At 39.1% G+C, this 14,776-nt stretch overlaps 1 protein-coding gene across 3 annotated transcripts in view; it reads right to left on the bottom strand.

Annotated features, from left to right (window-relative positions):
* Window positions 1-527: 527 nt before the first annotated feature.
* SLC28A3 (solute carrier family 28 member 3) overlaps window positions 528-14,776 on the bottom strand; it is a 38,922-nt gene continuing 24,673 nt past the window's right edge. For 2 of the 3 annotated variants that reach the window (XM_032097550.1, XM_032097551.1), the window contains 10 exons: window positions 13,541-13,621; window positions 12,494-12,574; window positions 11,390-11,515; window positions 10,949-11,079; window positions 10,010-10,178; window positions 8,177-8,374; window positions 5,415-5,496; window positions 4,487-4,585; window positions 2,598-2,721; window positions 529-935 (listed from right to left, as the gene is read on the bottom strand). In XM_032097550.1, the coding sequence (XP_031953441.1) occupies window positions 833-935; window positions 2,598-2,721; window positions 4,487-4,585; window positions 5,415-5,496; window positions 8,177-8,374; window positions 10,010-10,178; window positions 10,949-11,079; window positions 11,390-11,515; window positions 12,494-12,574; window positions 13,541-13,621 (1,194 nt within the window). In that variant the 3' untranslated portion in view covers window positions 529-832. Of the gene's footprint in view, window positions 936-2,597; window positions 2,722-4,486; window positions 4,586-5,414; window positions 5,497-8,176; window positions 8,375-10,009; window positions 10,179-10,948; window positions 11,080-11,389; window positions 11,516-12,493; window positions 12,575-13,540; window positions 13,622-14,776 lie in introns of all 3 variants that reach the window. The other variant, XM_032097549.1, reaches the window with a different exon arrangement.

Here is a 14,776-nt window from a genome sequence, read left to right as displayed (position 1 = left end):
GATAATGTTAAAATGTGCATAATAGTTCCTGGTTGGTGACTCCAGGATCAATTTTCACAATGGTTAAAAACATAGGTTCAAAAGAATTAATACATGAAACTTGGAGTCTGGACATTTTCACTCATATGAGTTAACTCTAAACAGGGACCAATCTGCACTCTCCTGTGGGCAGAAGAAGGAGGACTGTGGCTTAGAGTGGCTCGTCCCCAGTTTGGGTGCTTCAGTGGCCAACCTGATGAGGTAGAACATGTTTGCAGCACAGTTCATGTGCAGCTATAGCTACCTAGCTATAGGTAGGTATATATATATATATGTGTGTGTATATATATAATTACCTCTGCAGAAAATGCAGATTTCTGAGAACAGAGTAATTTTTCTTCATGCAGTAAACATTTCTTTGCTATCAAAAAAGGAAGAAATACTATTAGAAATGGATGGCAACTCTGAAAATTATTTCTAGTTCATAGCTTTCTGTAAGTGGCAGCCAAGTCTTCTGAATCTGATTTTCTTCATGCCTACAGCAGTTTAATCTGGCAAATTAGTCAGTTTCAGGGTAGAAATAAAAGCAGGAGAATCAGGCTTAGAAATGTTCTCTATTCCGATTTGTAATGGGAGAAGAATTCTGCAGCAAGAGGTGTCTTCCATTTATCCCAGTTTAATTTATGAATAATTCCAAGCAAGTCAGAGGAATTGTGCTGGTAAGAAATGAAAAATAAAGATTGCAAGGGGGAAAATCACCCACATTGTAGCAAAGGAAATTTTTTATTTCCTTTCTTCCAAGGAACAGAGTTCTTTCTTATGATCTATCCTCTTAAAAAAATTAAAACTTAACCTAAGTGCAATGAAAAGCATGTTGACCCAATATTTGGCAACACACTTTCCAGGAATTCAGACTGTAGTTCCCTCCAGGAAAGATCTCCTCCGAACGATTTGCACTGGGGAAGGAAATAAAGCAGAAATCAGATAAAACTCCTTTTCACAGAATCACAGAATTTTGCTATGGGAATCTCTCTCTGCAGTATATGTATATATACATACACACACGCACATGAGAACACACATTTTCCAAAGCAACTTTAGATGCGTTAAAATTTTCATGAGAAATGAAACAGAGAGACTTTCCAAACACCAGCCAAGTGCCACATATCCAGATGTTCTCTGTTTTATCAGAGTAATTCCCGGTTTTCTGTAGAAAGTCCTCATGCCTCTGGTATATCTGCCTAGACAACTGAAATGATTGAGGGTTTCACTTCTCTATTCAATATTATTACATATTCAAAGCATCTGCTTAATGTTGATTCTGCTGAAAATAAAGCAGGTTCTTGTCTTTGTAGCAACCTGTTAGAGTTAAAATTAGTGTGATGAGCAAAAGTTGGAGGAATGAAGAAGTAAGAATGATTGAGTACCCAGAGATGATTTTTGCTGTTTAAGTTCTTCTATTTTCAGTAGCAAGAAGAAAAGGATGAATTAAGAATATTTATTTCTAGAGCAATTAGTTGTGAAAATGAAAAAGAAAAAAAAAGAAAAAGAAAGGGAAGGGGAAAGAGAGAAAGGGAAAGAGAAAAATAAAGAAAGGAAGAAGAAGAAGAAGAAGAAGAAGAAGAAAGAAGAAGAAGAAGAAGAAGAAGAAGAAGAAGAAGAAGAAGAAGAAGAAGAAGAAGAAAAAGAAAAAGAAGAAAAAGAAGAAGAAGAAGAAAAAGAAAAAAAAAAAAGAAAAAGAGAGGCAGCACATTAGGACAGATTTGAAAGGTTCTTGCCATAACCTCAATATATATACCTTTGGTTCTTTTGAGGTAGTATTGAGTATGTCTGAGTATGTTCCTTATTTAATATCAGTATTTCTTTCTTCTCTGCCTTGGACAGAGAGTTATGAAATACAAATTATCTTGAAATATTTTTCGATTTTAAAGGCATGTAAAGTTTTCAGTGTAAACAGGCCTGATTACTATCATCTTCAGTCACATTCACAGACAGAAGAGGGAAAGGAGGGAAAAGCTCCTGACTTTTTTTCAGCTATTGCTATCCTCAAATACTATGTTAACATTATTAGTTCAAATATTTGATTTTTTTTTTTGTTAGTATTTGAGATAAGCCAGGGATCATTGAATCCAACCCCTGACCCTGAACAGCACCATCCCCAGGAGTCACACCATGTGCCCGAGGGAACTCTGTCAGGCTGATGCTGTGACCTGGGGAGCCTGTTCCAGTGCCCAACCATCTTCTGGGTGAAAAATTCTTTCCTAATATCCTACCTTAACCTCCCTGAACACAGCTTCAGACCATTTCCTCAGGTCCTGTCACTGGTCACCACACAGGAGAGATCAATGCTTGACTCTCCTCTCACAAGGAGGTTTCAACACAGATATTTTGTATTGTCTGTTGTTTCTGTATGCATTTGCTATGCAACAGAAAAATGCCCAAGAAGAGGAAAACAATTCAACAGCATTAAAATATTCATTTATCTAAAAGATGCTAGTTCACTGAAAGCAGGTGCTTAAGAAAAAAAAGCCAAATTAAAAAAAAAAAAAAATTAGGTTTTTGGAGAAGATATGAGCTCCCTAAATTTTACTCTCAGAGGATAAAGGGCTTCTCAATACCTGGTGAAGAGAGGCTGGCAGCATTTAACTAGCTCTGTGCTGTTGGCAGGGAAATCTGTGAAGTTGGAAGCATTTCCTAATAAGATGTGGCAAGGAACTTCCAAACCAGGGACGGTCAGCATTCCTGTGAAGTAAGTTACAATTTTCTTAATGAGTAATGAAGAGGAAGATGAGATTTGGGGATGTGAGTCATGGGGGCATGATCAAATGAACCATCCTGGCTGACGTAAAATCACCATCTGAGGTGGTTATGTAAAAGTACAAGGTCAAAACCCCTGAACTGTGGGATTTTTAAAGAATCTGAATAATTTTAAAAAACTGAAGTAAGGAGCAACCACAACAATTTATTTACTTTTTATATGTAGAAATTAAACTACAGCAACCTGTTACACTTAGATAATTTTGGTTTCCTTTTCTTTTGGCCCCTATTATAATAATACTGCATAGTAATGCTTTTCTCACTGCTGGGTCAGTGAGTTTTCACTAACTAAAATGAAGCTATGTTGCACTTAAAGCAGTGCAAGTAAATACAGAACCTTTTATTTTGTTTTAAATAGTTTGCTTTGCTAGATGTTCTCCAAAATTTCCTACAAATAGTAATGTCTGCATTCACTGGAGTAAGGGAGACACAAAAGTATGAAAGTGATACCTCCTTCTCCATGTAACGTTGTGGACACATTTTTAATATGTTCTTATCTTAACTGAGGTAATAGAAATTGCTTGGCTTTTCTACTTTCTCCTGAGCATAAGGAAAGCATTTGCCATAGCAAGACTGAGTGGAATGCAATTTTCTTTCCAAAGCAGATTCTATTATTTTGGGGAGATTTTTCCAGTGGCTGTTCACGATATTATTCTTAAGATCAGTATTGTGAAATGATACATTTTAGTAGGGCTTCCTGGTTCCTCAGTTATGCAGAGTAGTGTCATGTATTTAAAATATTATGGATGGTTAAGAGACTGATGTTATTTCAGGTGTGCTAGTTCTGTAGCCTTCAGAAAATAGTGTGGGCTTATCATTAAAATGTGTATGTTTCTGTTGCTACCATGAACACAAAGGCATAGAGAGGTTGTGGTAGAAACAGACAGTGCTTTTAGCTACATAAAATAGCAAGATCTTTCTTCACTGTTGAAATATAAGTGCTTTAATCTTCATCATAAAATTTTGTGTATCACATGCTCACGTAAGAGAGCTGAAAAGGAATTGTTAAATATTGAGGATAAATTTTACCTATTGAAACATATCAATTAATTAATCTTTTGAATAATTAATATGTTCTTTTAATTTATTCCCTAAAATGACTGTTGCGTTGTGATTCTTCATTCAGATTAAGGGTGAAATTTTGAAAATAAGGATCAGCTGTGGAGTCCCAGTTAGGACCATTTCACTAGTCTAAATGCTCTATGGAAATAATATCCACTCAAAATATTGATTTAACACTAGGACAAAGAGTTGTTTAGATTCCTCCTCACTCTTTCACTCCTTCATTTCACTTTTCTGTTTCTTTTCCAGAATTGGTTCTCTGTATTGGTATCTAGTGCTGTGGAGGAGGGAATGTAATTCATCTATAACTTGCTTTGTTTATGAGTTACGTGATCTGCACAGACAAACAAACAAACAGACCAAAAACCAACAAAAAACTCCCCCCAAAAAACACCATACCCCCCACCCTCCCAAAATAAAGGCATAATGGGAGAACTAAAATCTTTACATCTTTTCATATTCTAGCTTTCAAGAACCTTTTGTCTCGTATCAACTTTTAATCCTGCCAAACCCAAAGATATACTTGTGTTTGAGTGACAGGGGCAGCCCAGGTGGATATAGCTTGGTGCTGGTGCACTGCCATGTGGTGGTCACAGACTGTAGGGGACACCCAACCCCAGCACTGTACCTGCAACACAGGCCGTCATGAAACAGGCTGCAGTCCCCGCAATCATTGCTCTGAAAGCACCATCGGCTATCTCCTTCTTTTTTGAGGGAGCAATGCTTGCTAGGAAGAAAAATAAAGTGTATGTCAAGCAGAAATACATATAAGGAAGGTGAACCTGACAGCTTTTGCCCCCACAGGAGGAATTTCCCACCCTGCAGTTTGAACTAAGGGAAACATGGAGGAAAAATGCAGCACTTTTTAGTGGGCTGTTTGAAGGCCAAGTGCCAGTGTTACCTCTCTCTGTTAAGAGGGTGACTTATATGTAAAATGGTAACTTCTGTTTGCTTTGGCAGTTTGCACGTCTGTGCTGGATGACTATGCCCTTCGATGCGTCTGGCCCCATGGCTGGGTCTTGCTCCTCTATGCTGTCCCACTGCTGGCACTGCAGAGTCCACTGTGGCTTCTGGGTAAAGAGGACTGCCAGCAATTCTAGCTGCCTGGTGAGGAACTCAGATGGTTTTTCAATTTTTCTTCTTCCATTGAGATCTGAAAACCTTTACTTTTACTCTTTCCCTATAAGCCTACTGCATATATGTGATATTTTTACAGGAAATAGCCAACTTCACCTTTCAAACCAGCACACTGTGGAGATGATTTGCTTCTCCTGAAGCCCATGGGTAGTAATAGCTCAGGCTCATGTTTGAGGGCTAAACAGGGAGGGCTATCAGAAGGGCTTGGTTCCTTCTCCTTGGCCTCAGCACCTCTCCCAGTACCTCCACACCAAAGCCTGTACCCCTCTGTGTGCCCTTCCATTCTCAGTTGAGTGCTATGCCTTGGCAGAGCAGCTGCTCAGCCCCTAAGCTGCTAAGCTTCACCCACAGCCTGCTCCTTTGGGTGCTTTCTTTGGGATTTGCTTGACAAACAAATTATCTGTGAGAGAGGTTCTTACTCAGGCCTCCTATTACCAGTCCCAGGGAGCCGAAGTTGGCAAACCCACAAAGAGCATAGGTGGCGATGACTTCAGAGCGAACCTGAAAAACAAACACACACCCTCTGAGTGGTTTGAAACAGCTCGTTGTGATTTAAAGGTCTGAAAACATGGCATTGTGGCTCAGGGTTCCGAGTACTAAAATCATTCTGTTTTGCTTGGTTGCTACCCAAGGTGTGGCTTTCAGAAAAGTAGACTTATTCTCTTCTTGAAAGTCACAGGCTTTTATACCCACTGCCCATGTGAGGACTCATAAGCCATGTGATGATTTTATCTTTCACGTATATTGTTGTGTCTTTTTGAATTGAGTACTAATAATTAAAGACAAAAAAAAAAAAAAATCTGATCTTACTAGTGGCAACTTAGCTGCTGTTTTCTGAAAGTATGAGTCAGAGAGCTATAACACAACTTGTTTTTCACAGCTGGATGCCTCTATAAAACTCTGTTGGAACCTAAAGTTTTGGTATGTATCCCTGACTTCTTTGTCCCTGAAGAAGCAGCGGGCTCTATGTACAAAGCTGCTTTGTGCATGCTCCACCCTGTGTGGAGAAGGCAAATGAGTCTCCTAGGAAGTGGGTACATTGAGGTGTTAACAGGCAGAGAGGAACATCATGATTTTGGAATCCCCATTAACAATTTCCATGCTGACTTCCACCCCCCTTCTCCCCCTGGGTAACACCATCTAAGCCTGGACCTCAGAGCAGAGACAAAGTTGGCCTTTGCCTCCATGGAGGGACACTCACAGGACACAAAATGGCTTTAGATAAAATCAGGCTACAAACCTTGTGGGCCTTCAGACAAACGTAGTTCAAACATTTTGAGAAAGGAGGCAACATATCTCAACAAATGAATTTGTCCCCCTGGAAGCTCTGAATTCCTATTTACTGTGGCTTAGGTTCAAACTGAAAATGAGTGAGTGTTCTGGCAGGTTTCCTGTTTATTAGAAGTTTCCCTGGTTTAATTCCTCTTTTGTGAACATCAATTTGTAGGTACTTTCAATCAATCTGCACAAATGCAGGAAAATGTTTTTCAAGTACCCACTCTACCAGCTTTTCCTAGAAAAACCTCTGTGTACTGTGATTTCCCTGCTTTCATTTGCACTTTCCTAGCTCTGAAAACAGGAAGCCGTGTAATTAATGACTCAGGTGAAGACACTTGTTTGCTCAGAGTGAAAATCTGTGTGGATGAATTAGAGAGCTCTGAAGCTGAAGAGAAATTAAAAATGGAAGGCAAGCGCACCCTCATCTGAACTGTTGTGCTGTAATTATGATGGTTACCAGCCAATTTTTACCAGCATTATGAATCAAAATTGTTTATGTATTTCAGAGCTTTTTCACCAGGGAAGCTAATACAGCTCTTTACAGGTATTAGAAGTGAATGTGAAAGTTCTATATGACATCTTATGGGGAAGAAAGAAAGAAAAAGACAAAGAAAAAGAAAAAGGAAAAAGAAAAAGAAAAGAAAAAGAAAAAGAAAAAGGGAAAAAGAAAACAGAGTGAAACAGAGTTCTTGGGATCTGTGTTTTAAGGCTGTATTCCAGGCTAAAAAAACCTTATTCACTTATACAGGAATTCAGTGCCACATTCACATAGTAGAAGGAAGCACTTCTATAGCAGGGCATATCGAAGATCATTCTAGCCCAGGACCCTATTGCCAACAATTTCAGGAACACTAGTAATGGATGCTCAAGCAAGGGTGCAAATATTTGACAGACCATCTGGCTTTCTACCTCCACATATGAAATATGTTCTGTTAATCAGGAATGCAAGTGGTCAAGAACGTGGGTTTGGTTTTTAATATAAGAGGTATCCACAGCATCCCATCTGATTCAAATAAGGAAATAAGAGCTGTACAAAATACTTTCTAATTCAGGATTTCTCTACAGTGACAATCTGTCTCAATTTGAGAAAGAAGGATCAATGAAGGTGAAAAGCTGGATATCATGGTTTTCATTGCCTGTGCTCAGGAAGAATTCAGCATGTGCTGTGCATGTGAATGCCAGAGGGTGGAGCAGTCATGTCTGCAAAGGTCAGCTTTGATCACTGCATGACCTTTGGCCCCGTGCACACACACCTAGGATGCCCTTAGCGCTGCCTTCCTCAGGGCACTGTAGTAAAAGTTACAGGTCGGTTGGGTAGACTGTGAATGAAAGGTGGGACAAGGCTGGAAAGCTCACCTGAGAGAGACTGGTTGGACTCAGTGTGTCAAGGGAGGTGTATGCCGTGTAATACATGTCTTTTGTTACTGTCCTCTGCAGAGGGAACAACAGCCTACACAAATGTGTGCCAGTAATGCTGCCTGCTGGAGCTTGCTGGATGCCTCTCTTCAAGTTTAATGCTTGAACAAACCTCTGAGGGCAGGAGGATCCTCAAGTTCTTCCTCAGGGTTTTCTTGGGAGAGTAGCTCATAGGAAAGTGCTAAGAATCAGGTAAGAAGAAAGTTGCCTTGAAGAAAGCCTTGTCTTAAGTGCAGTGTCCTGTGGGACACTGCATATTTCCAAACCCATGCCTTTCTGTTTCTATGTTTATTCAAGATGGCTAGGGCAGTGAAAGTCATGGCAGCCTCACAGAGGAATGCTGCATTCTCATAATTGAACTCTGTCACTCAAAGACACATCTTAAGAGTATTATGCAACCATTCTATGGCCATATTAAAAAATAAGTTGAGTTTCAACATTGAAGTATTAGATCAAATAAATCTGTAGAACAGAAAATGTTACTTACTGTCATATACTGCTTCACACCATTAATGTACATGCTTCCACCCTTTTCTCGGTTTTGAATCAGTTTTGAAAGGCGTTCATAAGCCACAAACTCATTGAAGAAAGTTTTGTAACCCAGTAGTCCACCGACAATAAAACTGTCTTCCCAGTCTACTCCCATCATGAAAGAGAATGGCATGAAGACATACGCACAAATGTTCTGCAGAATGTATAAGACAAAGCAGGTCAAGAGATATGGTTGGTCAAGGAACAACAGCATGCAGTAACTTTCCTAAACTTAAAATAAGGATGGTTTTGTTTTAGCAGAGGAAAACTGGCTTTGAATTTCTGCTGGCAATAACTCTGGGATAGTTTTTAATAGTAAGGCATGCTTGAGTAACTTTTAAAATACTAATCCAGACTCTAGATATAACAAAATATTTATATATGTCCCTAATCTTATATCTAAAACAAAACAAACGTTTCTGTGCCTTTTTTCCCCTCAATAGGGCTTCAAATTAGGCAAAGTGTTTGATGACAAGAAGGAAGATTGAACTAAAAGAGCTGATAAGAGAAGTGAGAATTCTAATTCTTCTCTTGATTAAATCAAATGTGTTAATGAACATGCTTAATTATCAGGTTATTGGACTCCAACCAGCGTAAACAAAAGAGTTGTCTCTGCATAAAAACTGTGCATCTGATACAATTAAAGCTGTACCTACTTTTTCCTGGCATTACAAGATCTATGCAAATTGAAAAAGAAATCCCATTCACAGTATAGCTTATTTTTATATGGGAGAAAATAGCTCCAGTTGTGAAAGGGTTTGGTCAGATTGTCCTTAGGGAATGTAATGGAGGTCTTAAAGCAGTTACTATTTCTGGCTGGTTTCTCTGCCCGCAAAAAGTTACGTTAATGTCTCTCCTAAGGGAAGAATGGCTGCATGCATCATGTCTGTGTGTTTCAATTCTTTGTGGACTATCTACCTGTCCATATCTTGCACCATCCAGCAGTTATTAAAATACCAGCCTTTGCATGAGTATGCTTGAGGCACATACTTGTGCCTTTCCTCAGCTGTGGGTGTTTGGGGTGCAGTGAGATGTCTTGAAAGCTCACCAGGGTAATAACTTAGTATTGCTGAAGCCAGGTCTGTTGTGAGTGACTATTCACTTCTGCAGCACCTTTAACACAAGTTATATCCATGTTTTCCACAGGGCTTTTATTAGGGTCTTGCAAAACAAAAAGCCCCAAACCATTGAAACAAGGTAGTTGCATTGGGTCAAAATTCACATATTGACCTAGGTTTAAACACAAGTCCTGTTTGAAACCCCTTTGCTCAGTTGAGTGATTCGGGTACAGTTTTATGTTGTAATTGTATCGAGAACTAGGAGATATCAAGTCTGGTTTCAGACAAGTCCAGCCTTGCCCCAGTGTCCCCATCTAAGCGAACCTAGCAAGCATTAAGGGTTTGATGGGATTCTCTGAAGCTAAAGCCACTTTAATATTTAGCTGAAGGAGATGTTAATGGCTTGGCAGGTGTGTAACTGACAGATCTGCTGCACTGCCAAGTCAGAGGGGGCAGGTGCTAGCATACTCCGTGTAAACATACTTTGAGGGTTAGAAAGAACACCACAGAGGGAAACTATATGTGGACTAATAGATACAGAAATACTTTTATGGCAAAAATTTTACTTTAAAAAACTTTCAGAACATGCAAATGAAATATGGGTTTAGATCATGTTAAAACACAAAACAACAACAAAAAAAACCCCTACAAACAAACCACACAAGCACTTAAATTTGAGAAAGACAAATTATGCATGTATCCAAGCTGCATGAAGGACCTGGAGACCATACCTCAAAGTTCAGCTGTGGATAGTCAAACAAGTTGCCCACCCAAGAAAGGCCTGAGTCAAGGAAGCTCAGCAGGGCAAGGAAGGAGATCACATTCACGGCGATGTTTGCTACCAGCCCAACGGAGGTAGAGGCACCCTGACTGGCTGCTTCCAGCAGATTCTTTGATTCACTTTGACAGTGAAGAAAAAAACAGTGTGAACATCTTTAAACTCAAGAACAAATAATAGAACTAAAATGTACATGCACTTGATTAAAAGTCTAGTACTGAAACAGTTTGTTCACTCATAGAGAAAATAATGAAAAAGAATTATGAGGTGAAGTTGGATTTCCCTGTCCTCATGGCAGACACTTGAAGCATATGCTTGTGGTGCCCTGAGAATGAATTCTGGTACATTCAGGGTTGGGCAAGATATGGATCAGATCTCAAAACTGTAGCACTGCTGGGATTAGGGAGTGTCACTGCTCCTCTTCCATGCAGCCCTTGCAGAAATGCCTGGGCCGTTCAGGAGCAGATCCTTACAAACCTTTCTGCTTTGCCTGTCCTTCTTAAGAGAAGTCTCCCTGCAGATGGGCAACAAGTTTGCCGCTGTTGTTGAAATGATTGCTCTGCCTTTGCTTTTACATGTTTGTATTTTCAGATTCATTACAGAAAAAAGGCAGCAACATTACAAAAGGGAAAGCCTCCTGGCAGGTCCTCAGGTAGGTATTTCCCTCTTTCTTTGGAGAGTTTACAGTTTGACCCAGGTCCTTGGCATATGTTAGATTATTATTGGGCACACTCACCTGAATTCACAAATCAACCATTTGCAGTATATTAGTCTGTAATTAATTTATTGTTTGCAATCCTACTATGTAATCTCCCTAAAATTTATGTGTGAGGAGTTACTTTCCCAAAAACCATTTTTGCAGTAGTATTAACTAGTACCTGGACCAGCTTACCTTTTTGCCATTTGTAGGCCACTCTTCAGAGTTACCAGAGGCTTTTCAGTTTCAGGCCAGAATAATTTGGAGGCAGCTAATGACGCTGGTGCTGACATGACAGAAGCAGTCAGCAGGTGGGAGGAGGAAACCTAGAATTCCAGGTGATAGAAAATACTCCATGATAACCATATCATGCACAAACATGGAGGAAAGCAATTAAATTGGTTAGTTGTTTGGATGATTTTTTCTACAGGAGGTCATCAAAAGTTCTTATTTCTCATAAGGAAAAGAGAAAGAGCTGTCAGAAGACCAGGAATTTTTGTGGTTAATTCCTTCAGAGAAGAAAGAAACAAACAGTGAGAATGATTGAGGGACATTTTCAAAGCATTTTAGCTGGGCTACATACTTAAAACATTTCAGATAAACCAGATATTTTCTAGTTCTCTTCCCCTGTCTTACCCCAAAAGAAATATATGCTCCTAAGACACTTCCAGCGATAGTTGAGAATCCTGCTGTCATGACTGCATGGAGTTCAGATTTGGTGATGTATGGTAAGTAGGGCCGTACCAGGAGAGGAGACTCTGTCTGGAAGTGAAAAACAAGTATCAAATTAAGAAATCCCTAATAAAATCCCAAAGATTTCTTTTATTAACAGGGCAGAAAAATGAGTGTCTGCATCACACTTTCTTAGGTGTCTTTGACTAGTTAATCCTAGTGCTAACAAGCACTCATATTTCATTAGACTGGGGATTTTTTATCCCAAGAAGGAGAATGTCTGAAGACAATTCTGGCTGGTTTACTGTCTCCCTGAAAGGCACAATGAAATTGTCAAGAAATTCTATTCCAATTCTGAGTCACTTAGGGACAGCCACAGATAAGGCTGTTTGTTAGTCAAGTGAAACATGCCCCTCTGGCATGCGTGTGAGCACATTCTGGAGGCAGTGTCATGGAGAGGTACTACCCTAAACCTTGAAGCAGGGGGATGCGGTGATGCACCACTGCTAAATATCATGCCAATATTGCATTTGGACTTGGATGTTAATTGTTGATCTTTCTACATTGCTTTTAAGCTTTCGACAGATATTGTTGTAAATGTGGGTTTCACTCATTTCCCATTAAAGTGGTCTACTAGATGCTGTCCACTCATTTGGTGGATAAGGCCTTATACTGCTAGCCCTGGATCTTAGTTTTCTGCATCTCTCTCTCCTGCCCTTGGCCTGCTTTGCATGCTGTCTTTTCATACCACTTGCCTTTTCAATTGAAAAAGAATCCTAAAACTCTCATTTCTTCATGGCCTTGGAGTAATCTGGTAGGGAGACCTATCACCTACATTTATGTTTGACCTTCTGTCGGGAAAACATATCACTTCCCAAATCCACTCCATTGTGCATCACTGCCAACATAGGAACATACTGCAATTTTGGAAATCAACATTAGACTTGCTGTAGTGGAATCCTGGCTTTATAAGAGATTTTTTTTTAATACACAAATGCTCCATGAGCAGCATTATTTCCCTATATTCTGTAGTATTGTGTTAGCATGTTTTTCTGTGCTCCAACTCACCTGTCCCACAAATATGTTACTCGCAGCTACCAGAGACTCAACAGGAGTTGTCCCCATGAAAATGTGCATTATCCAACCAACCTAAAATGATTTAAAAAAATAAACAAAAATTTGTTCTGGCCATTCCATGCCCTTCTTGAGTTAATCATATAGATTTAAGAGTTCAGAGACATGTTACAATACTTCCTGAGTTATGATTTCAGCTCCAAGGTGTAGCACATTCATGTAATTATTACATCCTAAAATAAGATAGAGGAAGAGCAATTTAACAGAACTGAGAGTACTCCAGGCTCCTTCGGGGCACAAAATGTTAAACAAAATTAAACAAAACACATGTTTTCATGTGTTCTTATTATTTATGTTCTTGTCCAAAGAGACTTGGATCATATGAAGGGGAAAAATATGAAATTTAGATTAAGGTTAAAATTGTCTCGTTGCAATTTTAGCACACCAGGTGCTAGGTGAGGTTCATGGTGCTTATATAACAGTATTATGAATGTAAAGGGGCAAAGTACTTTTAATTTAGGAGTATCTTTAAATAAGGTTTAACGACCACCATAGAAGAAGATCTTTTCCCTCATATGATAGTTTTACTGGACAGATCTTATCTTAGTAGACACTAGCACTACACATAGATGCTGACAGAAATGAACACTTAGGAGAATGAGGCGAAGAACCTGCTTTGACCTTATTTGGGTATCTGTGATAGGAAGGTACATGCAATTGCTACTGAAACACTTAGCAGAAATCCACTGTCTGTGACTTAATCTCCATCCTGCACTTTGAGGGCTGTGAGAAGGGCAGGCAAAAAGGAAGATTTAAGCAAGTATGGCACCTGAGGAATGCTAAAGCTAGCCAGGGAAATCGAACAATTAATATGACATAAGCAATGAAACCAGACTGAGAGACAGAAAATGTGGAATGTGATGCCAATTAAGATTTTGCAATGGTAATATTTGGAACTATTTCCAGGTTAGGTTCCTCTGCATGTGTTCAAAATGTTTCCCACACTAGCCAAATGAGCACCTAACTGGTAAAAATGCATACCTTTCCAATAAGCCACTGCATAAATCCCACGTGGTAAAGCATAGACATAACTGTACTGAAGAAAACCACAATTGGCAGGACCTGGTTTGAAGACACAAGATCATTAAAACTTCTAGAGTAGTTTCCTGTCCTTTAGGCCATTTAATCTTTGAAAATGGAATCCTGCTTTTGAAGTTGTACTTACAGGTATTGAAAAGTCATCTTAAAGTTTACTCTTAGCTGTAAAATTTTTGACCTTCCTGATTGTGCTGTAATTAAGTAATTTTCATTTATCTACATAGTTTTCTAACACAACCGTGATTGTTTTGAAACTGTCTGGTTTAGCATGATATATGTTAGTTTATAGCCATGTTTAAGTTAGTTCAAACATTTACATTCTTTAAACAGAATCTATTTAAAGGTATATACTTACTAAATACAAAATGTGAATATCCATCTCTTACTTTGGAGACTGAAAAATACTTTCTTTCAACATAATTTAAAAGAATTGCATGAATGGATTATTAAAAGGATTGGATTATTAAATCTGATGGATTATTAAATCTGTTGGGTTTCCATGCTGAATAAAACTAATATAACTTGATTCTCAAGTATGTTAAATATACAGGACCCCACCACTTCTATGCTAATACACAAAAGAAAGAAAAATTTCCCCAAAGTCCACAACTAGTCAGACAGATTAGTTACAGCTAAAACAGTACCACTGTTACATGAAAAGGGGAGGCTTCCTCAACCCTTAGTGTGGAGAGATTTATGTGACCCTCAGTGTTTAATTTGTCTGACAGTGTCCCAGGAAAGCCAAGACCCTTGTACCTGATCAGTTTGTCAGCATCCCATTAGGGGGACTCCTCATTGAGCAGTCCTGCTGGATTGGAGGGTGGTTTGACTGTCTTAGTCAGGGACACACACCACCAGCACAAGGGAGACCTCTCAGCAGGTCTTTCCCTTTATTAGAGTGTATTATCCATTGCTGGCAACTGCTAGCATCTATGAAGGATTCACACTAACAGTTTATAGGATAACACTCTTTATTAATATAAAATCATGACAGGTTAAGGTTTGAAGATTGTTGATGATAGTATCTGACTGCAAAAATATACTTAAAGGAATACACAGACACGCTCAAATCCCCAGTAAAAGTAGTCAGGGTGCATAGAGTCTGGTTCTTACCCAGTAGGTGTTCCTATGGGAAAGAAGACAGGTTCAGCCCATCAACAGCAGCTACGATGGAGTGTT

Source organism: Corvus moneduloides, chromosome Z (genome assembly GCF_009650955.1).
Source record: "Corvus moneduloides isolate bCorMon1 chromosome Z, bCorMon1.pri, whole genome shotgun sequence".
NCBI lineage: Eukaryota > Metazoa > Chordata > Aves > Passeriformes > Corvidae > Corvus > Corvus moneduloides.
The sequence above is the reverse complement of the archived record's forward strand: the minus strand, read 5'-3'. Positions and strand labels throughout refer to the sequence as shown.